This window comes from Phalaenopsis equestris, unplaced genomic scaffold (assembly GCF_001263595.1).
Source record: "Phalaenopsis equestris unplaced genomic scaffold, ASM126359v1 Scaffold222349, whole genome shotgun sequence".
NCBI classification, from domain to species: Eukaryota; Viridiplantae; Streptophyta; class Magnoliopsida; order Asparagales; family Orchidaceae; genus Phalaenopsis; species Phalaenopsis equestris.
Window position 1 is genome coordinate 10,845 of NW_018240524.1, and position 26,627 is coordinate 37,471.

General features: G+C 35.5%; 1 protein-coding gene across 2 annotated transcripts; it reads left to right on the top strand.

Annotated features, from left to right (window-relative positions):
• Positions 1-201: 201 nt before the first annotated feature.
• Positions 202-18,419, top strand: LOC110037624 (rac-like GTP-binding protein 7). Of its 2 annotated transcripts, XM_020742320.1 has the most exons (8): positions 202-257; positions 411-596; positions 731-818; positions 2,078-2,187; positions 2,277-2,340; positions 17,538-17,602; positions 17,709-17,774; positions 18,079-18,419. In XM_020742320.1, exons 2-8 carry the CDS (start codon positions 498-500, stop codon positions 18,175-18,177), a joined length of 591 nt encoding a protein of 196 aa, XP_020597979.1. In that variant the 5' UTR covers positions 202-257; positions 411-497; the 3' UTR covers positions 18,178-18,419. The 2 variants fall into 2 exon arrangements, with proteins under 2 accessions (XP_020597979.1, XP_020597978.1); XM_020742319.1 differs by lacking the exon at positions 202-257 and having other exon boundaries at positions 319-596.
• Positions 18,420-26,627: the final 8,208 nt, after the last annotated feature.

Sequence of the window (26,627 nt, forward strand, 5' to 3'; positions counted from 1 at the left end):
TTTGAAAACTCTTTATTGAGAACATAGAGGTAGAATATTATTTTGACAATTTTTTTCTCAAATACTAACATTTTTTTAAATATTTGAGTAAATGTAATTTCAAACGCACGCATACCACGTAGGCATGACTTTAAATTTGAAAACTCTTTATTGAGAGCGTCATCTTTCAATCAACAAATTAAGGTGTCCTGCATTCCAATACTAACTTTACATTGATAAGATGAAATGTTGCATTACTTAACAGCAAAATATAATCCGTGTGCTATTGTGGGGCTACACCCAGCTAAGTAAAGACCACCGATCTTCCCCTCCCCTCCATTCCTGTTCAAATTTGAAAAGCGGATTTTTTATCCTTTCTTTCCTTTACCCTCACTCTTTACGTTTTATGCTTTATATGTGACCATTTGTAGTTATAAAGCCTCCAATAAGCAATCTTCATCAAACAGCTCAAAGAAGAAGCATAAGGAGGAGTAGAATAGAATCTGTTTCCTCATAAGATGAGCACTGCTAGGTTTATCAAGTGTGTAACTGTCGGGGATGGTGCTGTCGGAAAAACTTGCATGCTTATCTCCTACACCAGCAATACCTTTCCAACGGTAACCTGATTCCTATTTCAAATCAGTGGCTGCTAATTGCTAAGAACTGTCCGCTTTTGAAATCTACCTTTTCAAATCCCTCTCTAAACTTCTTTCAATTTTTCTTGCCATGGTTCTCCCATGGAAATGTGTAGGATTACGTGCCTACTGTATTTGATAACTTCAGTGCAAACGTGGTGGTGGATGGAAGCACTGTGAATCTTGGGCTCTGGGACACAGCAGGTGAGCTTGATTTCTCCAACTAGCAGTTTCTGCCGCATTGTTTGGCTTTGATTCCTAGAGTTTTATTTAAAATAAAGTTAGATCTAATTGGTGAATGAGGAAGAAGAAGACTGAATCCGATTGAGGAGTATGACCATAACAAAATATGATGATTCAACTGAAGAGAAGAGCAACTCAGAAGTCATGAGTAGTTAAATTACTCGCGGTAAACCTTGAATGGTAAAATTCTGCATTGGATCAAGAAGTTGTGAAGATTCATATGTTAATCTTGGTTTATATGTTTATTTTTATTTTTTTGATGAGTCAGTTCCAATTGTGTTGCCTTTCAACTCTCCTCCAATTTTTGCACAAACTAACACTTTACCTTAACTTATCTTTACAACGAATTATTGTGTGAGGAAGGATAGAAAGTCAAATTCATTGCAATCCAAATATACACAAGGGTCAGATTCGCAAAAAAGGGGGAAGAAAGAAAGAAAGAACGTAGAAAAGAACAGAAAACCCTTACCTTTCTTTGTCTCAATGAAACTATGCTTGGAAGCGAAGGTATCATATAGTCTGCAACATATAAAAAAAAGGTAGAAAGTGAGATGAAGATTAGTTTTCTTTAGTGTACTATAGATTATCAGATTTGAATCACTGAAAGAGCTTCTTTATAAATACAAGAATAAAGACGTCCGCAAAAGCCCTCTTTGTAATCCATATAGTAGTGGGAGCTCCAAGCTTTGACGCAGTTTAGTAAAATAAGATTCTTTTAAAATTTTAATTTTTGCACCAGACATTAGATATTAAAGTTTTAAAGTGATTCCTAGAGTTATTTTGATTGGGACATTTTAGTCTCAGATTCTATAAAAATCCTTGGCTATTTAGATGGGATCGTTTTAGTCTCACATTCTATACAAGTGTCAAATTAGTCTCATAAACATTTCGTTCGGGCCGCAATAGTCCTCAATTTGAAGAGTATGTGGATAATATAATTTTATTTTTCTTAAATATGTGCTAGTGAGAGGTCCCATTCATTGTCACTTTTTATTAGAATGTTTTCATGTCAAGGAAATATAATTTTATTTTTCTTAAATATGTGCTAGTGTGTCACTTTTTATTAGAATGTTTTCATGTCAAGGAATTAATCAAACCACAAATATGATGGATACTATTTGATGATCATAATTGCAGAGATGTAAAATGGATACATTGTTTTCTTTATTAGCTATTATTAAGTGCTGGATTGAAATATAAGTTAACTTTCTTTTGTGTAGGTCAAGAAGATTACAATAGACTAAGGCCTCTTAGTTATAGAGGAGCTGATGTATTCTTACTAGCCTTCTCACTGATCAGCAGGGCCAGCTATGAGAACATATCCAAAAAGGTTCCTTCTCTTGCTTGCAAAACTGAACCGATCTCCTTGATTATCTTATTAGGCATTCACTAATCTGAAATTGCCTCTTCATTTATTAGTGGATTCCTGAACTGAGGCATTATGCTCCAAATGTACCAATTTTGCTGGTGGGAACAAAACTTGGTAAGAAGTTAATTAATACAACATAGAAATTGCAAAACTTATTAAATTTTCTAATATATTGACATTAGCAATATTTTTAACAAGTATTAAGAGAGTTTATTATTAGGCTTCTATCCGTTTTGCTTCGATCTAATGGACCATGAGCCAATAATATCAAGAGCGTTGATAGTTTTTTTTTCAAGGGTAGAGTGATTTTGAAGGGCCGGAGACTAAGATTGGTTTTTCAAATTTGAATGTTCTCCTGGTGCATATGTGATCACCAATACGGAGTAAAAGAGAGTGTGAATCACAGAGGTTTTGAAATTGGGATGGATGCACCAACGGTCAAAACTAATTTTCAACTAAAATGCTTAAACCTTTATGTGAGGTATAATCTGTAAGGGGAAGTTTAGGATTACGTTTGTTTTATTTTTATTTTTCATTTTTATTTTGTTTTGTTTACATTTTCATTTGAAATTAAAATTTTATTGCCATTGTTGAATCTAATAATGTTCTATCAATCACACACAAGGAACTCTCACCGAGCGTTGGACGGATGAGAGGAATAGAGGAATAAAAAGTAAAAGAATAATTGAGTGCCCGATAATACAAAATTTCTCAAAATAGATCCAGATGTTACCTCTTGAAGAAATGAACTAGTTATTTATAAATCATAGGGGGTCTCTCGTAAGTTATATATTTGTCTCTGTTTTAATAGTGACATTACAAGTGATTAATGCACCATTACATCTATAAGGATTTATAACTAATGTTGGGATCATTTATATTCGTAGTCATTTTTGGCACTTTTCATACTTATAACTTTTCAAAGAGGGACCATTAATAATTCACTAATATTATTATTCGGTCGTCTCATAATTGTTCGGTGCTTGAAAGGTCTTCGGTCAGGTGGAAGATCTTCGGTCGGCCTTCTTGAGACAACTCCCTTTAGAGATCTTCTTATCTCTAGGGTGAAATTAGACGATCAGACAAATGGCACATTACCGTAATCTGATAAGCAGGCCTTCTTCGAAATAGGTTGTCTATAGAGGATATGGGATGACTATTGGTAATCTTTATGAAAAATCCCATAATTGATTGAGGGACTTAATTACAAATGCGTGTACTTCAGATCAAGTGCAAAATATTCTTTCGTTCTGCTGCACTTTCCTTTGGTGGGCCCATGATTTTGACCAAATGACGTGACACTTGATGCCTCTATCTTCTACCATCTTGATGCGGTTTGTTAGTATTTTCTTAGTGAGATCCATTGATTTTTCTTAAGGCTTTTGTGGTCATATTTCTGATGTACAAACTTAACTTTGTGATTCTCTTACTCCTTGAAAACGAAAACTGCGACAAGAATAAGAGAATTGTATGCATCTAGTGATGTATTGGTCATATTTCTGATGTACAAACTTAACTTCGTGATTCTCTTACTCCTTGAAAACAAAAACTGCGATAAGAATAAGAGAATTGTATGCATCTAGTGATGTATTTATTACATAATAAATACTTCAAACAATTGAACTATCCAGATTTCCATACCCGCTTTTCCTATAAATAAGGCATGGTTAGATCTTTTCTATAACCATTTTTGGATTTTCTCCCCTACAATCAATTTTTCAAAGGAGAATAGTAATTGTGAGCGGCAAGAAACTTGTGATTGAAGAAGCTATGTTGAGGGCCTTCGGGCTTTCGACTAACAAACTTCGTCACCCTGTGGGCAAGAAAAAGAAGAAAACACCTGCGGATGAGAGTTGAGGTGTAGGAAAGAGGTCGGAAAGTGAAGGACGACTGATTGGCTCAAAGAAGCCAAGAGAATGGATCTAGTCAGAGGGGACCAAGCTAGTTAAGCATGCGATGCTGAAGAGGCAAAGGGTAGAGGAGGCGGTAGAGTCGTCTCACTCTTTGCCACTCTATGAGGTAGGGAGCAGGACTACGGTGCACACCACCAGTCCACCAATCTTGCTCGAGATCCGATTCAACAAAGGTTGGCTCACTGGTTGGGACAACAACAGGAGCAAACAACCACAACGACCCAAGTTCAGCCACACAAAGGTGTGGTTCTTCTAACTTTGGCTGACAAGGTTAGCTAGGCGGGTTGTCTTACTGCCTACTGGCAAGAGTCTCCGTACATATAATATAGAAAGGCTAATAGGTAAAGAAACTTTTAACATAAATGCATGGTTCATTCCTTATCCCTATCCTGACATTTGATTATCTTTGCAGATGAAATCGTGCATATAGTCGATTCCCTAACCGTGAAAGTCAGCCAGCCCTGACCCCCACTCCAGAGACGATCACGGGACCTTCTATTTTGGCTCAGGGTGGAGGTGTACCCAACAATCTGTCGGACCAGGAGGTTGTCGAGAGGGAGAACTTTGTTCAGTGTGGTTCCCATGAGTCGTTGACCTGCGACATGGGCGAGACAGTGAACTCCTTTGATTGGGAGGTTGGCCTCCAGAGAGACATTGTTATTTCCGCCTTGAAGGAGGAGCTGGTGGTCTTCTACGCTGATGTGGTGGCCCTCCAGGTCAAAGTGGAGACCATCCACACTAAACTGACAGAAGTCCCGGTGACCAAATTAATACCATGAGCTCGGGCCGAAGTAGAGGGTATAGAAAAATTTAAGTTTGGGAGGCGTGTGTTGTACTCGAGTCTCGTGAGTCGGGGTTTGGTGCTGTCTAAGAAAATGGATGACCGCACTGTAAAATAATTTTTATCATAAAAATAATTTAATTTTTTTCAAATTTTGAAAGTCTTTATCACTGTGTTTTTTAAATTTTATGAAGTCTGAAGTACAGATTCCAGGCGTTTCAAATTCCTTGGATACCATATATATATAGTTAAATGAGAAAAAAAAGATTGCACTATTTCATTTTCTACTCTTATTTCCCGTTTGTCATTTACTTTCAAGAGCTCCCTTGGCATCCAAATACTCGCCTCAACTATATGGTTTGGTACGGGCTGTCGAGCAATCGATAACAACACGTTCGATCTAGCTTTACTGGATGACACTTGTCTGTATGACACAAGTCTTGTGCTCAACTAGGTGGAGCCGGACGTTCGAACGACTAATTATTGGGGAGATGACTTAATTTTCTACCACGAACAGTTCTGGAGGGGACTCTGATTGCCCTTTTGACTAGAGATCTAGTGGATACTAAATCACTATGGAGTTATCCCCGCCCAAATCAAGCCGAACTCAATTGTTGTGGTAATGATGCACGTTGTTTACTCGTGTCGGATGGGGATTCCATTGTCTGAAGACCTATTCTTCCACATGTTCTCTTTTTTAGGGTGGAGTCGGACGGATATGTTATTTTCAGCTTGACCCAAAAGTTCCATCTTATTGACTTGGAGAACAAGATAAAAGATTGGAAGCTTCGATTCTTCTAGAGTGTCTGTGAAAATTGGGGGATTGCTGTCAGGCCAATCAAAGGCCCATACAAGAAGGAAAAGGGGTTCTACCTCGGCTTAACTCGCTTAACTCGCTTGAGTCAGCTATTTTAGGCAAACATATGTCATTCACTACAGCTATTTTTTACGGCAAAACCAATGCTTTTTCTGGATCGAAAATGTTGTGCTAATTTTTGACAACTTAACAACAGATAATCAATTAGAGATAATTTTCATCGATTTTCGTGGGCATAGCTACTACATAACCTATCATTTTTTTTATAAAAAAAAATTCCAATGATATATTTAGAGTTAACGCTCTCTAAATAATAACCCATGGACTAATGTTGTCGTTAATTAAGGAAGCTGCTTTCTCTAGTCGACGAACCGACGAACTTTTTATGATATCTGATAACCGTCAGTTGTCAGTTATTATATTGTTATAAACCGATGGAAATTAAATCGTCGCGACTCATTTGTCGTCAAAAAGCATCCTTACTACCGTCTTGGGAAAAATATTACATTTGGACTCCTAACGTAGAGTTACGTTCAGATTGGAATATCCAGTTGTGTTACAGGAATGTTCCATCTAAGTTATTTGTAATAATGATATTTTACGGTGTTATTGGAATATTTTATCACGATATTTGATTTGGGGCTGTGTTATTCCAATAGCATAGTGAAAATTAAAATAACACGGAAAATATGTCAAATAAGACAGCCCCAAATCTAATAACACAGTAGAATATTCTAATAACACCATAAAATAATTAAATAATATCATATAATACACTAATATCATATAATTTTTATAAATAAAGCCGTTGAAATATTCAGGTAACAGTTTTCCATGATGTAAAGCCGAGCCGGATGGGAGCCCTGATGTAATAGTTTTCCCTCGTCTCGACGCCGAAAACCCCCATTTCCCCGCGTGTCCTCCTTCCTCTTCTGGTTTCGGCCAAACTCCCAAAAACCTCGCATATCTCACTCCTCTCCCGGTTTCGCCCAAAACCATCGCCTTCGTGAAGCAAACTTCGCAATATAGTTGCCATTGAAGCTAGCTGAGATAACAACGATAGGATCGCGGCTTATAGAGGCCACCAAAACTCTCCTCTTCCTTCTGCTCCGCTTCTACCAGAAACTATTGAGGAAGGTCAGCTTGGAAGGTAAGCTTGTTCATGTCATCCTTCCTCTTCGCTCGTCCCAGTTTTACCAAATCTGTTGATTCACAAGATTTAGAAAATCCCGAATTTATTGCAAATCAGCGTCATTTTAGGACTTACGGGAGCTCAGGATTTACCGATGCATTTTTTGTCGTTTGGCAGGAATCCTGCTTAAAACTTGCTACCAAACAACCCCAGGGAAAATCTACGCTTGAAACCCTCTGTCCTCCTCCTCCCATCTCGGATTTTGCCCCATTCTTCACGATACAATTGCCATTAGAGCTAGCTGGGAGGACAACGTCGGGATTGTACCTTAAAGAGACCACCGAAACTCTCATCCTTCCGCTCCGCACCTATCAGAAACTATTGAGGAAGGTAAGCTTGTTCGCCTCATTCTTTCTCTTTGCTCGTCCCAAACTTAATAAAGTTGTTTCTGGTAACGAATTTAGAGCAGGACATAAACCGAATTTTACCTAAATTCTGCTATACTGTCAGTTTTGGACAAATTAAAGCTGAGGATTTCATAAATCTAAAATACCTGGATTTTGGCTGTAAAATGTGAAGGTTTTATCTATTCATGCCTAGGTTCATGACATACAACCAAGTGCTATATATGTAAATATCAAACTTTAGGTGTTAGATTTGTAAATACAAAGAAATTGTTAGGTATGTATTTAAATTTACAGAAAACAGTAATCATTTTACATGTCTTACCTAATAACTAAAAAAAAAACTATTTTTAGGGGCATTTACATACATATCTTTAAATTCATATGTATTTACATGTCTAACTCCTAAACTTTGCATTTTATATTTATACCACTCAATTCTTTCATATCATATAAAATGTATCATTATTTTAACTCTTAAGAAGTAAAAGACATCTTTTTATATACATGGGTAAGCTGGTATATATGTGCTAATTAAAGTTTAAATGTTAGATATGTAATTACATAGTATGTGAGTGTTATGTTTGTAAATATTCCTGTAGTTTAATAGGGGCATTTACATACACGTCACAAAATTCCTATGTATTTGCATATGTAACATCTAAAACTCTATTATGTACATTTATACCACTCAAAAATTTGATATCACAGTAAAATATTACTAGTTTAATTTTGTAGTTTGTCTTAATATGCATACATTAGTAGTTTTTTTTGGCGGTGCGTAGAAATCGGGTGGTATGTCAGGTAGGGCTATGATTTTAGCTCAAGCAACAACAATTGCTTGAAAATTGATTCAAAATTTAGCTTGTACATGAAGCTCAGATTGAAATAAACACGTTGAGATACAAGTCAAAATTTTTTCTCAAATTTTTTTCGAGTCAACCCCATCTTGGCTTGAAATTGGATTGTTTAGCATCTTAGTAATGTTAGAGTTGTCAATGATCATATTTTTAATCGGTCGACCATTGATTCAAAAAACATCGGAATGTAATCAAATATGAATTAAGAGATAGTTGAAATTAATATTTATCTTTTTTGGTGTTTAGTTGGATTTAAGTTAAATCCATTAAGACGTTTCTCTCTAATATTGTATGTCATTATAGCAACACCAACCCTTTCACAAATATATTTATTTTATATTTTATCTCTAAGTGTAAAATCAATCATAAGCCTAAGCATTCTCATCTCCGCAACTTTTTACTAGGTTGCTTGCATACATCTAAATATATTCTGAGAATGAAATAATTCATATGATTTAAGAGTTTTCACTTTATTCTTCAATGGGAAATTTAATTTTCATTGTCAAAATGGAAATTCATTTCGAACATTATGATTAAGGCAGTGATATAAGTCAAAAATAGTATGTAATAAATTACTGACAAATATTTTAGCTACCATCTTAAAACAGTGACGACCTGTTCTCTAAAAATTGATGGACTAGACTGTTGAAAATTGACAGCATCCCCGTAGTGGGTGATTCAGTACACCGACCCCATGATTGCTAATCGAGTGATGAACTCCGCCAAGTTTGGCTCTATGACTCCTGAGCTGTGGGCTGCCTCCGATGAGGCTGAAGAAAAAAGGGAGTTTGCTAAGACTGCTTGGCTTTCGAAGAAAGAATCAAGAAAGAGAAAGAAATGTGTCACTTCTTCTTAGAGAGGAGAGGCCGAGAGAGAGAAGGATGACCCAACAGGCAAGACAACCTGAGGTTTCAAACTAATCTAGTGTCTTCAAAACCTCAATTGTTATTCAAAACAAAATTACTAGAGAATTAATATTGATCAAACAAAACCTTTTATGACGCCCTTAGGAGGTTTGAGGGAATACCACTAAGAGGAGTCAACTCCTTCCATCTTTAGATCGGATGATGACAAGTCCTCCGAGCGCTCTTTAACACATGGTGCTTCTTAGTCGTCATTCTTCGATTTTATTCCTTTAGTTGAAAGAGAGGAAGCTAGACGACCCTCTCCGTAATCTCTGGTAGCGTCAGCTGTTCCTGCTGGAGGCAGTAGGACTTGAAGAAAGCCCGGGAAAAGAGGATCCTGAGTTGGCTAAAGAGGCAGATTGCCAACAGAAAGGCAAAAGCCTTGGCTTCAGATTCGGACACTTCTTTTTCCTTGCCTTCCAAGAAAAGAAAGAGGGGAAAAGATTGTTGGAGTCTATTACAAGAGAAACATCCGAAGGTCTTTCTCAATTTGGACTCCAGTATCACATTAATAAACAACGAGAGAGATTGATTTTCTCTAACCTAGGAGAATTGAATAAATCTCGACTGTCACAGACGTTCTTTGGTCGGTGGGTCGTGAAAAACATTTGAATAACCTCCAGCCCGTGGAAATATGTCATTCAGTGGACCGATTCTAGTTGCTCGGTTTTGTTGCTACACTCCACTTATTCCCCTTTGCCCAAAATGAGAGATAGGGCTTTGAGGTCCAAGGCAAAAGCGAATGGGTTCAAGGTGCAGATAATAACAAATTGGGCGGCCGAGGCAAAGGTTCAGTTGGAGGGTGCTAAGGTAGAATTAGAGATACCATCTGATTGGGTCTCTGTCATTTAAGAAAAAAATGCTGAGTTGATAGAGCAGATGGCCACAATGAAGACGACTAAGGAATATCTTAACGCTCAAGCGGTTCACGTGTAGGAGGGTAGGAGGCTGACAATCGACCATTTCATAAGATCTGGGATGGTCGATCCAAAATACTTCGACCTTGATAAGTTCAAAAAAATCTTTGATGCTCCCTTAGTGTCAGAACACCAAGAGGAGTCAGAGGGTGATAATGTGGCGGTCGGCGAATCATCTAACACATGGCCCAATGACTCCTAGACTTGAGTTTTATTTATTTTTTTTTTCTTTTAATATGCATCTAACTGAACCAATGTACATAATAGTATTTTTGTTCCTGCTTGTAAATGAATTATTAACTGAATGAAATACGACCTTTCAATCATATTTACCTGTGCTACCTTTTTGTTTACTAAGTTATGATGTTATTTTGTTTTTCATTCTTTAGTTAATTCTTAACGTTTTCGCTGGCTCGAGTCTTAGCATTCATTGCTCGAATTTTGAAAGCTGAATTTGTTTGTACACATTGATAGGGCATCGTGGTATCGCTGTTGGTCATTTAATAGTTTTGCTAATTGTTTAGTCGATGCGCATCAGATCGGTCTATTTTGTGTGTCAACTCTTAAGCGAACCTATGTTTTTAATTTTTTGATCAGGCCTAAGTTTTTATTCAGTCGATCTACAACTCGTTGGGGGATAGTTATCGATAATTTTTCAGGGTGTTTTTCTTGGAACCTTCACGGAGCTTTGTTGCTACTATGCGGGTAACAAACTCTGGAAGTTAGTTCATAAAACTTGAAAACTCAAATTTAAGGGTTTTTGTGAATGAGCGTTTGAACGTATCCGTTGGTCGGCTTTTTTGAGTACTCCAATTCCTCGAGTGTTGTCTCGGTGCGAGGTGTATCAAGCGCTGAGTTAAGTGTTGTTTAAACCTGGGGTTGCAATCGAGAATGTGAGAATAAAAAATTCACAATGTATTTGGTTTAAGAAAAAAAAATTTTAGGTCATCACCGCTCCACGTTTGATGAATCTTCTTTTTAATGTATGACTTTAACTTGTAGGCCTCTGGGATGAATTTTTTATCAATGATGAATGGACCGTTCCAAGTCTGATCTTTACTAATCAATTGATCTCATTTTATTGGGTCAGGTTTCTCCAGAATTAGATCACCCCGCGAGAATGACTTTTCTCAGACGTTCATATTGAGTAGTCCTTCTCTTTACTTGTTCTTGTTGGAGTGTTGCGTTGGTCCGACCTTTTTTCTAATTTGGTCGAGACAGAGCATCTGTCCTTCACCGTTTGCCTCCTGTCAGTCAGTGAGATTCTACTCTTTGAAAGAAGTGGCCATGACAACTATCTGATTATGGTGGTTGTACTCAACCAACAACATCACTTACATCCCATGGGAAAGCATATATGGGTTTGCCAAGTTGCTGAGGGCGGTGTCGTCTGGACAACCCATAGGATGGAAGGAAGTAAATCCTCTCAATTGTCTTTTGTTTATTCGACCTTATTCCTTAATAGATTTAAGATTATCTTGTTGACAGTCTCCAATTGTCCGTTCATTTGGGGACGGTATACAGATGCAAATTTTAAGTTACAACAACAACAACAAAGCCTTAATCCCACTACGTGGGGTCGGCTACATGAATCCTTTTTCTCCATTGCGTCCTATTTAGTGTCATTTGGGGACGGTATACAACTCATTTGGGGACGGTATACAGATGCAAATTTTAAGTTAATTCCTTGACTTTGATAGAAATTTGTTACCCTATGATCAGCGAATTGTGTACCATTGTCGTTGATAAGAATAAGGAGTAAGCCATACTGATAGATGATATCTGTCCAAATAAAATTTCTGACGATGCGTGCGGTAATTTAAGCTAGGGATTTTACTTTTTTCTATTTTGAAAACCTATCTACAACGAGTAGAAGAAACTTAAGCTTGAAAAGGGAAACGACCCAAGGATGTTGAGTCTTTAGATGACACATGGGCAGGGACTGACAATCAGATGTAGCTTCTGAGCCGACTGGTGTGTCACTACAGCATATTTTTGGCACATTCACATCTCTTGCATCCTTCATGAACGTTGACCAAAAGCAACCTTGCATCTTAACACAATGTGCCAAGATGTTTTCTTAGGATTGACTTCCACATTTCCCAAACTGCATTTCCCAGAGGATTCCATCTACTTCACTCTCCCTAGCACATCTTCAGAGCAACGGAGTAGTTGACCTTCGAAAAAGTTTATCTTCAATAATGAGATATTCTACAGCTTTGAATTTGAACCTCCTTTAAGATGTTATACTTATCTTTCATATCTCTAGAAATTGGAGCAAGGAGTCCATCCAACTCTTTGTGCTTTAAGCTTCCACCTCCACGGCTTTTGGTTTAATGGTTGACCGAAGAAACCTTTGCGGTGTCCCCTCTCTAAAGCAATTGTTTTTGATAGAAGGCCGCCAATTGATTTTCATCTCGACTAACATATTCAATTTGGAAGCCTGCAAACTTCCTTATCTCAACCTTTGCCTTATTCAAATATTCGACCATCATTGCTTCTCTGGCTTTGAATGTTTTATTAACTTGATTAACCTCCAACTATGAATCCGACTTAGCCGGATGACGATTTTGAGAGCTAGGTGTAGACTAGCTATTAGTGCTTCATATTTTGCTTGATTTTATGTAACTTTAAACTCAAGGATGACATAGTGATAGGGATGTTCTCCGGTTAGACGACTCAGTGCCTGTCGAATTTTTGTTCTCGCTTAGCTCAAGGCTCTATCATTGTGCAAACTCTAGCTTCAATCACACATATCAGCTCCTCCGCTTGATTCTCTTTCTATAGAGAAGTTGATGTGGGTGGATATAGTGTGTTAGTTTTGCAAATATTTTCCAATATTACAAAATACACATGGCAGATGCAATAACAAATATGCAAATTAATCCCAACAAAATAATTTCAATTGAAATAGTTTATCTTTTAATAATCTTTAAACTGTCAAATCCCCTTTAAAAATAACACAAGTATATGTATCGCTCAAATAATAAAGGGTTCTAATGGAGTTCTAGATATCAATCCCACAGAAAAGTTGGAAATGTCTTTCAAGTAAGTTGTAAATAAGTTCTTAAGATTTTAATGTAAAGTACTATTTTAAAAATACAAAAAATAAAGTGCGAAATTTGAATATTAAGTAACAATTGAATGTTAATTAAAATGCAGATGAAAGACAAAGTTAACTAAACTAATATTTTTTAACACATTTTAACATTTCAATTGACCAGATTGAAAAGTAAATGAAGATCAGAGTTCAAATCATCACAAAATATGAAGAAAATCTCCAAACCCTTGACTCTCTTTCTAACTCTCTTTCACACCACACACCTCACGCCCTAAGACTCCTCTTCTCTTCTCTTCTTCAAGCCCTAGACTTCCCCCCAAAAAGAATTCAAAATTCCCCTCAGAATTCTGTCCAAAAGTCAATTTTTTTTAATTCAAAAGATATGTCTATTAATCCAAGAGACGTTTCTATTATAAATGAATCTTCTAAAATATCTAGATGCATTGAATTACTCCAATGAGTGTTTTGAACAAGTGTCCCTTTAAAAATTCGTGCAAAAAGTCATCCTCGGCGCATGTGATGCCAAATCTGGCGCATCATGCGCCAAATCTCTGTCAAATGAGGCATCTGGCGCCACTCTGGCGCATCATGTGTCAGTTTGTTGAAGACCGCGCTGTTCTGGGTTTTGGCGCATCTGACACCGATCCGGCGCATGCGCCATAATTCAAAAATTCGTTGTTTTGGCTCCAAATTTCGTCATTTTTGCTGCTTTTGCTCTAAATGCCTAAAATTGATATACCTGCAACAAAAACATGAAAATACCCTTCTTTAAAGTATAATATCACAAAAAATAAACATAAAATATATACTTAAAATAACATATTATTTCGGTCTATCAGAAGTCTGCCAAGAATCTTTCACAGCCTGAGCTTTGATTACCTTTTGGGGGATGTAACTGATGTCGTATTCACTGAGTTTCACATTCCACTTCAAGAGACGCCCAAAATGTTTCATTGGAGTGAGCACGAATTTGAGTGGATGGTCAGTGATGATCTCGAGAGGTTGCATTTGAAAATACAATCGGAGCCTGAGAGCATAAATAATTAGAGAAAATGTTATTATTTCCATGATAAAATATCTAGCCTCAACGCTTCTGAGGAATCGACTGGTGTAGTATATGTTGAATTTTTCTCCCAGCTCCTCCCGGACTAAGACCAAAATAATGGCTTCTGGCTCGACTCTCAAATATGAAGAGATTTCTCCTTCGATTTCAAGCTTTGTAGAATTGGAGGTGAGGCAAGATTGTTTTAAGTATTGGAATGCTTGCTTGCATTCGGTCGACCATTCAAAACTCTTATCTTTCCTCAAAGTTTTGAGGAATGCTGCAAATTCGTCGCTTGATCGACTTTGAGATGAACCGACTGAGTGTTGATATTCGACCAATCGATTGTTGAACTTCCTTAGTATTTCGAGGAGAATGCATATCTAAGAGCGTTTTTACCTTTTTTGAGTTGAACTTTATTCTATTGGGAGATAAGACATATCTGAGGAATTTTCTCGATCGATGCTCCAAATAAACCATTCAATTAATTTAATTTCATATTATATCTTCCGAGCGTTTAGAATGCTTCTTTAAGATTGTTTATATGTTGTTCGACTGATCTAATTTTAATTAAGATATCATAGATATAGACTTCAAGATATTTTCTTTTCTGTTTAGTAAATATTACATCCATCAAGTGCTGGTAGGTAGGCCCACCATTTTTTATTCTAAAGGGCAATATAGTGTAACAATATAAGCGTTCGCTTATAAAAAGGCAGTCTTATTTGCATCGGTCCAGTGCATCTTGATTTGATGGTATCCGAAGAAAGCGTCTAGGAAGCTTAATATTGAATATCCGACTATAAAATCCTCTAGAACATCGATCCTTGGTAGGTGTTTGCTGCTCTTAGAGCAAGTAGAGTTCAAATTTATAAAGTTTGCACACATTATCCATTTGTCGTTCGACTTCTGCATTATGACCATATTGGATCCTCAAGGCAAGTATTGCACCTCCTAGATGTAGCCCGCCTTTTTGAGCTTCTGTACCTCCTCTCAGTTTGGTCCGACCAAAGTCATTGTTAATATTCTAATCTTTTGCTTTATTGGTCCGGTGATTGAGTTGAGGTTGAGTCGGTGTCATGGTACATCTATCGAAATGCTTGACATCTCAGCGGCTGACCAGACAAAGACATCGTGGTGTTCCTGGAGTGTTTGGATTAAAAAAACCCTGTATCTTGCATCAGAATTCTCACTAATTAGAAAAAAAATTACTTGGTTCATCGAGGGCAGTAGGGATCTCAATTGTAGTTTTGCCGGTTTCGGAAACTCCCTCTAGTTGGTGTTGTATGTCCAACTCTTTTTGCTCCATATTACTGACTGCTCGGAGGTAACATATTCGAGATTGCTCCAGATTGCTCAGAACAATTACTATTTTCCCTTTACATGGAAACTTAACAGTCACGTGGTAAGTGGATATGACTGCTCAGAGGTAACATATTCGAGATTGCTCCAGATTGCCCAGAACAATTACTATTTTGCCTCTACATGGAAACTTAACAGTCACGTGGTAAGTGGATACCCTGCTCTGAAGTCATTTAACAATGGTTAACCGAAGATCGTCTTGTGGGTGAGTAGTGCGTTGATCACCATAAAGTTTCATATGAGTGTATTGGTTGTCACCTTCTCCCCAGGTGACTGACAAACTAATGATACACAGTGCCTCCTTTTATACTCCAACAAACTTGTATAGTGGGTTGGTCGGTATAGCTAGGCGGTCCAACGATAGGTTTATTTTGTCAAAGGCAGACGTAAGCAATATGTTTCTAGAACTACACATATCTACCAAAATGCTTCTCACCCGGTAGTTATTTTTCATCGCCATGATTACCACGACATCGTTGTATGGATTAACCTTCGTGGGCAAATCTGCATCAATAAAGATAACTATGTGTGTGTGTGTGGGGGGGGGGAAGAAGAGGCACAAAGTTTCCTGGTTCGGAGCCTTTTATGGTAGACTTTATGTTCGAAGTTTCTCTTATTCATCCTGCTATTCGGTTTTGGAGCTTTTGAATTTGTTGTTACACAAATTCATAGGCAGACTTTATGTTCGAAGTTTCTCCCAAGTGGGTTCCTTCGCTGTGACGCGTTTCTCTTCTTGTTGATAACATGACTCCACGCTTAATGCACCTTTTAGGACGTTAAATTCAAAAATTTTCCTTGATCACACCCAAGTAATGAAGCGTTGGATGGATGAGAGAAATAGAGGAATAAAGAGAGAAATAAAAGTAGAGTGCCCAATAATACAAGTTTTCTTTGAATAGATTCAGTAGACTCTCTTGATAAATTGACCACCTAATTATATACATAGGAGGGTCTCATTAGTTACATATTTGTCCTATTTTAATAAAGACATTATAAGTGATTAATTCACCATTATAACTTTACTTATTTGTAACTGATTTTAAGATCATCTTATATTTGTAACCGCTATTGGCACCGTTTTATATTAATAATTGTTCGAAGTGACACATTAATGATCTGCTAATAATAATATTATTTGGTTGTTTGATAATCGTTCGGTCAACTAAAATCTCATTGGTCGGCAGGAAGGTCTTGGGTCAGTCGGAACGTCTTCGGCCGACCTTCTTGAGCAAACCCCCTATAGAGACCTTCTTATCGCTAGGGTTAACTTAGACCATCAGACAGATAACACATTACCGTAATATGATGGGCAGCTCTCATTTGGATTAGGGGTCTTCTTAGAGGATATGCGACGACTATTGGCAATCATTATAAAGAATCCCAAAATCGGTTGAGGGAGTTGATTACTCATGGGTGTCCCTTAGATCGGGTGCAAAATATTCTTTCGTTCAGCTGTGTTTTACTTTTGTTGGCCCATGATTCCGACCAAATGATATGACTTTATCTTTTGATCATCTCGATGCAGTTGTTTGGTATCTCCTTAGTGAGGTCTGTTGAATTTTTTCGAGATTCGTGCGGTCATATTTCGGATGTACAAGCATGTTTGATTAAGATATGATTATTTTTAAAAACATTCTAAACACTTAAAAGATTTTGTGATATGAACATGTTAATTTGTTTTGAGAAAAAAATTTAAAATATAAAAAAAGTATACTAAATAAATATGTTTCTAAAAAATAAAGAAATAACAAAATTAAAAACAAAAAAAACAAAATTGTTTTCAAACTAGCCCTTAGTAATTCATCGACAATTATTTTTCAACATTCAACTGATGTAGGACTCAACGCCCTTATTTGCATTAGCAGATGGGACATTTACTTGAGATAACGTTAAATAGCTCCACAGCAAGGCTAGAATAGGTTGAGCTCTAATAAATTACTATTGGAAACCTTATTGACTAACATTATTTTGTCGATGATATCTATTTACTAGTATATTGGGATATTGGGCGCCGGTGCTCCATGCCCAAAAATGCAACTTCAGTGATTTCCTAAATCTAATAATTTAAAATAGACCAATTTAAATTATGCAAATATCTAATCTGTCACCTGGCACAGATTTACGTGACAACAAGCAATTTCTGATCGACCACCCTGGTGCTACAACTATCTCAACTGCGCAGGCAAAAATTTTTCTACTTTTTCACATCAAGGAATTAAGGTTTTGTGTACATATATATATATATATATATATATACAAAAGCATGTGTTGTTTTTTTGAGGGCGCAGGGGGAAGAGTTGAAAAAGATGATTGGCGCTGCTGCTTATATTGAATGTAGCTCCAAGACTCAGCAGGTAGAGATCTTTCTGAAGATATATTTTAAGCTAATAAGCATTTACATGAGAACGAAAAGTAACTCGTCATTGTGACATTTATTATGTCTTTGAAAAAATTTTAATTGGCTGATCGGCCATTGGCTTTGCATTTTGTAAACTAATGATTATAATTGACAAATTAGTAATATATAAAATACCAAAGTGTAATATTTGGCCAAAATAATTAGGCAAATATTGATTAAATGACTGAAAGTGACTGCAATTTTCTTTTGTGGTGACGATATTCTTAACATTTTCTTAATTCTCTTTTTTTTATTTGCAGAACGTGAAAGCTGTTTTTGATGCTGCAATCAAAGTGGTATTGTGCCCTCCAAAGCCAAAGAGAAAAAGGAGAAAGCAAAGATCTTGTTTAATTCTTTAGATAAATGAGTGAAATAAATTCCATTCGCCATGCGATTTCTATTATCCTATACATGGAAGGGTTGCCGTTGCTCTTTGTTCAAAACAAGTGTTTCGTAAATAAGATTATGAGAGTAGGGTGTAAGACCTCATGGATTGCTTGTTTTGGTTCTTTGTTTTTTCCTTCAATATGGAATTATGTTAGAAGATATTTTGATGTTTGCATCACTTCTAAAATGTGCAGTCGAATTGCCAAAATTATGTGACTGAAATAATTTTGTTATCCTTATTTGCTTTTTATTATTACTATTATTATTATTATATTTGGGTTGAACCAGTGTCTTATAATTGATATATTGAGGCAAGCATTGTCAACTCAGACCAACTTTGCATGCAAAGATTCTATGCAAACATGTTAAATATATGGGTTATATTTTTATAGAATTTGGCTTAGATCTTTAGTTAAATGCATGTTTTTTACTAGCTTTTAAGGATCTTTGATATTTCTTTTTTGTGCTATGAAAATTATACTATCCATTTAAAAAGGTCTATGCAGTTCAAATAAACTTTGGAGAGGTTATGTGATTAATTTTGCATCGTCTATTATTACTATGAAAGAACCTTAAAAGCAGAGACTTGTCTTCTCGATGTGATAAGTTTACACAAATAAAGGAGAAATAGAGGTGTTAGAAAAAGCCATCCTAAGAAGGAAAGTAAGTAGTATTCTTTGGCATTTATGATGGTAGGCTTTCACCTTCTTTGCAAGGGAAGAGGTGCTACTCTTATAACTACAATTCGAACTCCTGCATTGGAAAGGAAAGGGAGTGGATATACAGATGACACAATCCTCATTTACACATTTGCTACTTATCTGTTGAAGAAGTGGTTGTATATTTTTCCAACTATTCTTATAAATAAAGTGATTTCTCTATCTTCAAATTTGTAGAAAGTTTGGTGCTAGAGAAGCAAAAGCCCAGAGAAAATCTCATGGATACATTTTGCAATAGAGAAACCTCAGCATGAAATGTGAACCACAAGTCTAAGAACAAAATGCAATTGAAATTCTACTTAAAAACATTCACGGACTAGTGGCATTTATGCTTAAAGGTTTCACGATAAAATATTTGAAAAACTGCTCAGTAATGTTGCAAACCTTCAGGAAAAAGCCAAACATTTGAGTGTGATAGAAAAGGTTAAGAAGCCGAAACTGGTTAAGACATTCAAGAAGAATAAAGGGAATGTTTAAACCATGGAAAAAGGGAAGCAAATAATGCAAGTGCAACCCAAGCAGAAAAAAACAACGATAAAACTTCAACATCTCACAACCATAGTCATCTCTACAGTTTCAACTTAAATAACTAAATCAATAGGGTACGGAAAAGAAATCAATGACAGATCAAATGAATAAAGAATATCCTTTCAAAACAAAATTTGTGGCCAAGATATTCCTTATCTTGCTCAAGATACCAAAATTTAAACTTCCTGAGGCTAAAAGACCAGGAGAAGTTCATATGAAAGACCAACCTAATTATTGAGCATATCACAGGATGCTGGGACAAAAAATTGAAGATTGCTTTGTCTTTAAAGATTGGTTGGAGTAAAACTTTAAGGTAGGGAACATAAATATCCCAAAACAATACTTGAAGGAGCCTAAAAAGGGTTCAATCAATCTAATTTCAATTGACAAATTTGTTCTTGCGAAGCTTCACAAGAACAAAGATAAGTGGAAATGACATGATTAAAATCTACTAAAAAGATTTTCAATCAGACAAAGGATGCCTCAACTTCAAAGATGAAATAGCTCCCAACAATAAAAAGAAAAAAAAAAGAGGAAGAAGAAAATGAAGCTAACAGGGATAGAGGTCATCACAATAAAGGGCCTGTTACTCCATTTGTACCTCTCACTTTTGTTCCTTCTACTTCTACTCATGATATTAGACTAGTTATAACAGATCAAAGAGAAATATCCCTTGAACCATTGACTTTGTGTAAGTTTTTCAATGACCCTACAGGCATATTTAATGCAAAATCCTTTAATTTTTTTACAACTTCACTATCTTTGATGATGAATCTAGCTTCAATACTAAAAATAATTCTTGAATAATACACAATCTTGATTGGTCTGACAACAACCATAACGATACTGATAATGAAAATCTTTTCCATGAAGATAATTTTGCTACATTAAAACTACAAGGAGTACTAATTTCCATAATATTTGAATCACAAGATATTGAAAAGAAAATTTCAAAAGAAATGCCTTCGAAAGAAAGTTTACCTCTGACACGAACAAGAAGAAATAATTGAAATCGGCATAGAGTGTGGAAAAGTTCTACCTTTGAGAAAAGCTCTGAATGAAAAAGAAATACAAATGATTATGCCAAAAAAATGTTCCCCCGGAGTAAGAAAAACAAACTAATGAAGACATCAACGAGCCACAAAACAAATTGGATTACAATGTGTTAGCACATTTGAGGAGACTACCAGCAAAATTGAGTATTTATGATGTTCTCATTCTCTCAAAAGAAATGAGGGAATCATTAATAAAAGCCCTTCAAGATCTTGAGATTTGTCTAACTCAATTTGCTAAAACTTCCTCAAATGAGGCTTATCCATTGGAAGTTCTAGCTATAGTCACATTCTCTGATAATGATTTACTATTGAATACAGCTGAACACAACCGCTCGCTCTACATATCAGTAAACATTAAGAATGCTACACTTTCATGGGTACTTGCTGACCCAATAAACATTATGAACTTAAGAATGCTTGCTTGCTTGGATTAAAATGCTCGCAGACTAACAACAAATAAAATGATGCTACGTGGTTTCACCCAACAAGGGGAAAGATCCCCTAAAGATCAATAATTTGGTGAGAACAACAAAATTTCTATATTATAGACTTTGAAACATCATACAATGCTTTACTTGGGCAATCATGACTCCATGAGCACAAGATGGTCCAACCATTATTGCACTAGTACATTAAATATTTACATGAAGGACATGAATTTTGTATTAAGGGCAATCTACAACTGTTCTCAATACATGAAATTGGCATACATGAAGACGCTACATTCTACATCCCGTTGAAAAAGTCAATTTTCTCTAGGGAAGTAGTAATTAATGCAAAATAAAAGGATAAAAATAAGGAAATGACTAAAGAAGATGAAGACAAGGAAAATAAAATCACAAAATGTTATGCTACCACTCAGTTGAAGGATAGAAACTCTCATGATACTCATAACCGAGGTCAAGGCTGGGGACGAGGAGAAGGGAGAGAAGATCCAATCATAAAGTTGAAGAAACCTTTGGGAATCAATATCTGCCTGGACTCATTCTCTAAAGAAGATAAAAAAGCAAAAAAAAGCAAAGAAGGCTATCCGAAAAGAGCTATAATTCAAAATATCTTCTGAAGAAGAAAGAGAAGCAAAACCGTTCGAATCTATGTACAAACAAATTAATCATTACATATAAACTATGACCCTAAATCCAATTTCTCCAAATAAAATTGAGGAATTAGTGGTCAAAGAAGTACATAATCAAGGTTTGAAACCTATCAAGTTCCAACTTGGTTCTTCTTCTAGTTCTGATGTAAATGTAAATCTAGAAGGAGAAAATATCTTAAATTTAATGACACTTCTTGTTGAACATTATTCCCCCTGTGTTCGAAAAATTATTCAACGTGGTTTAGTACCAAAAAAATGGTTTGCAGATCAATCACACCTCTTTGAACAATTATGGGATAGTCAACAACAATAACCTTATTCAAAAGAAGGTATCAGATTGGGTACAATATAACCCCTCGACAACACAGAATATTGTCTCGTTGTCACATAAGAACTTGACATTAAATAAACAGAAGTAATGATTCTGAATAATCCTCAATAGAAAATGCACCTCCTAAATTTGAGGAAGAATTAGATAAACCGTGTATGAATTAAGAGAAATTAACTTAGGAGAAGATGAAACTCTAAGGCCAACAATTATCAGTTCTCTGCTTAATGACATTGAAGTTGAAGAAATGATTAAGTTATTAAGAGAATTCAAGGATTTTTTTGTCTGGAACTACAACGAAATGCTAGGGCTTTCCCCAGAAGTGGCTATCCATAAGTTCGGGATAAATCAAACAGTAATCAAAGTAAAATAAGCCCAAAGAAAGATGAATATGGAAATTGAATGACAAATCATCGCTGAAGTTAAAAAATTAATTGAGGTCAGTTTTATCCAAGAAGAAACATACCTGACCTAGCTGGCCAATGTAGTTCTGGTGGAAAAGAAAAATGGCCCAATATGAGATTGTGTTGATTTTAGGGATCTAAATAAAGCCTGTCCAAAAGATGAATTTCCTTTACCAATTCTAGAATTAATATTGGATATTGCATCAGCACTTGCAATATTCTCATTCATGGACGGTTTGTCAGGTTACAATTAAATTAAAATGTTTCCAAAAGATGAACTAAACACAGTCATTCAAACACCCATCGGGATTTATTGCTATAAGGTAATGCCCTTTAAACTTAAGAATGTTGGTGCAACATATCACCGAGCTATGAAAAAGATATTCGATGAACTCACTCACAATCAGGTTGAGTGTTATGTGGATGACTTAGTCGTTAAGAGCAAATAAAAGGATGACCATGTGTATGATTTGAGAATTTTTTTTGAGCGAATATGACAATTTAACCTTAAATTGAATCCTTTAAAGTGTGCATTCAGTGTCAGCTCAAGGAAATTTTTAGGATTTATTGTTCTTCATCAAGGGATTGAAATAGATCCTCTTAAAATTGAAGCAATCCAAAATATGCCTCCCCCCAAGAAATTTGACCCAACTACGGTCTTTTCAAGGTAAGGTGACATATATAAGGTGCTTCATCTCCAATTTGTCAGGTAGGTGTCTGGTAAGGTGCTTCATCTCCAATTTGTCAGGTAGGTGTCAACCTCTTACCACCTTAACTAAACAAATGCCAAATTTGTGTGGGATGAAAAATTCCAATACAGTTTTGACATCATTTAGCAATATTTGATGACACCTTTTGTTTTAGTAGCTCCTATCTCAGGAAGACCACTAATCTTGTACACTACAGCTTTAGATGTCTCCCTTGGAGCTTTGCTAGCTCTAATTAAAGACTAAGTAAAAGAAAATGCATTATATTACCTAACTCATCATCTAATTGTTACTAAAATTAAATATTCTACAATTGAAAAGCATAACCTAGCCTTGATCTTTGCAGTTCAAAAGTTGAGACACTATATGTTATCTCATAAAATAACTCTCATTTTGAAAATCAATCCTTTGCAATACCTAATGACTCGACCAAAACTTTTTTGAAAATTAATGACTCGACCAAAACTTTTTGGAAAATTAGTTAGATGGGCAATGATACTACTCTAATTTGACATAACTTGTGCCCTTGCATGCATTAAGGGATAAGTATTGACAGACTTTCTTGTAGCCCATCTGTTACCTGTGAATTCCCCTCTCAATATGATTTTTCTATGAAAGGATTTTGGAACTTAATAATTTTGATATTCAACATTGGGAATTGTACTTTGATGGGACTTCTTCTGTCTATAAAGATAAAAATATGCAAACAGTTGTACCTAGAAAGGCAGGAATATGCTTGGTTTTCATCACTCCAGATGAAATGATGATGTCATTCTCTTATCACCTAACAAAACCTTATACAAACAATGAAGCCGAAGATGAAACACTCATAACCAATATAAAACTTACCATTTCTATGAAAATTAAGGACATCGACATATATGGAGATTCTCTACTCATCATCAATAAGATAGCAGGTAAGTATAAAACATTAAAACCAAGACTGGAACAATGTTTTTGTATACAATGAAATTGTTATTACAAGTTTTAAATGTCAGGCTTCTCTTAAATTCGAGGCAAGGAAATTCATTAGCAGGCGCACTCTTGAAAAAGAATTTGCTTACCTAGAAGAAGATCATGTTCCAATTTTAGTAAAAGGACGATGAGTTCTATCCCAGGTAGACATGGATAACCTTCACAAACTTTGAATTGATACAACGATAACAACTATTGAAAAAGAAGAAATAGAAGATTGGTGACAACCATTTATCGAATATCTACAGTTTGGAAGACTACCAGAAGATAATTCTATTGCAAAACAAATCAAGCAGCAAACATTGTCTTACAATTTAGTGAATAATGCTCTTACTGTAAATCTTTTGACCGAAGGTGTTTACAATATCTGAATAAATCTAAAGCTCAAGACATTGTTAAAGAAGTTCATTCAGGCCTTTGTGGTGCACATCAATCAGGACCAAAAAAGAAAATAAAAATAAAAAGACTTGGGTATTGTTGGCCAACAATGATGACAGCTTGCATGAAAACTGCCAAAAGATGCAACCAATGTCAGATAAAAACAAAGTTAATTATTATCGAGATGAGAATGCTTAAATGAATGAGTAGCTTTACACTTAGAGTCAAAATGTGATAGAGTTGGTGTAGTGATACACCTAAAATATATAGTATTTTTAGACACATTTTTATACCTCTTTTTGTAAATAATGTGCTTTAATGGAAGGTATTTATGTTTTTTTCTTTTAGGTGCAAGTAAAAAGGTGAATAATGCTAAAAGGAGTGAAAAAGGATCAAATTTGAAGCAAAAAGTGAAAATGGTGCAAAAGAGTTTTGGCGCCTAAGCACCAGATCCGACGAGTAAGCGTCGGTGAAACAGATAAGGCCGCGCCTAAGCGCCAGAGGCAGTTATGTGATGGTTTACTTCATTTTTTCAAATTTTGAAGGGACATTTGAGACACCTATTAGCTAAAGAGGGTGGTTATGTCCACTATAAACAAAAATATGATTAGAATACTTGTGAAAGGAGGCATCCTTTGAAGAATACATCAAATTGGGACACATTTTAAAGAGTAATCATAGCACCTCTTAGAGATTTATAAAAGAAGGAAGTTGAAACTTTTTAAAGCGTGCTTGAACGTTCTGAAAAGTGTTGGAAAGGGGGAGTTTTGAGAGGTAGGTTTGGCGAGATTTTCATGCAGATTTTCATGCACCACAAATTTACTTTATCTTTTTTGTTTTTAATTTTATTTTAAGAGTTAAGAGCGTTGTAAAAGAGAAGAGATTCAAAGGAACTTCAAGAGTTTGGTAGAGGATTTGAGATAAGTTTTTATATTTTTTTTTATATTTTGTTTTTAAACTACTTTTGGTTTTAATCAAGACTTCTTGTTGGTTTGACAATGATTTCTACTTTTAAACAAAAGTGTGGTTTTATTTTCTCCATGGATTCTGATTAGTTTTTTTTTATCTTTCTTCATAAAATAATAAGTAATTAAAGTGTTTGATGAAAGTTGTGGAGAGTATTGATCTTTAATGTTGGAAGAAGTTGTAATGATTTAAATCCATATACTTCATTCACGTCTTGATCTGACTCATCTTGATGTTAAAATTTGTTGTGAGAACATGTAAGAACAAGGATGGTATTTTCTCAGTCAACTATTAGAAAGAATCACATGAGGTTGTATGAATGAGAATGTAATTCATATGATCTAGTGCAAACAAATAGGGAAATAATCTTTGAAGGGTGTAGAGTTAGAGGACTTTAAAGTAACAGGTTAAAGCCCCTGACTTGGTTTATTATCTTAGGTTCTGATACGAGATGTTAGCCCCCAGGTGGAGGGAATCAAGGGAACTCTAGAGTGAAAGCTAGTATCTTCCCTACCTAGCCGGTCTTCAGAACTATTCAAACTTTAAATTAGCCAATGTTCTTTATAGCATCGGTCTCTAGTAAGGGTAAAGAATATTATTGCTCCTATTTGGCACAACACAATTTGCATACATCAACAACAAAATTCCTATACTTATTATTGATTAATTATAAGAAGAAAGATATATTCATATCAAGTAATTTTCTTTTACATAAACTCAAGTTATCTTTAGAAGTTTTATTGTTTTATCAAAATATCAAAAATACCAAAAGAATTGAATTTTACCTACTATGAAAATATTTATAGTTTAAGTAATTGTCTTTTTAAAATATAAGTTTTGTTGATCAATAGTGCATATTGCTAATTTTCCATGTGGGTCGATATGTAGGTCTTAATCAAAAAGTCTTATATTACTTGATAATGATACGTATACTTGCATAGTGTTTTTTTGTTCTGTTGCAAAGTAAGGAAACATAAGTGAAAAATATCATCAAAGATATTGTTATACTGTTGCATATAAACAGTAACGGGACCATGTAGCTCCAATGGCGGATAAAATTGGAGAGAGTCATCTTTGATGGTTTGGTCACATTAAACTTCAACCATCTGATGATTTGGTTTGGAGAGTGGATGTTCTAAATTCAACATAAGTTAAAAAAGGAAAACGTAGACCCATAAAGACTTTAACTTATTGTATAAAAATGATCTTAATCTATTAGAATTAAATGAAAATATGACACTCATTAGAACACAATAGAGAAAAAAT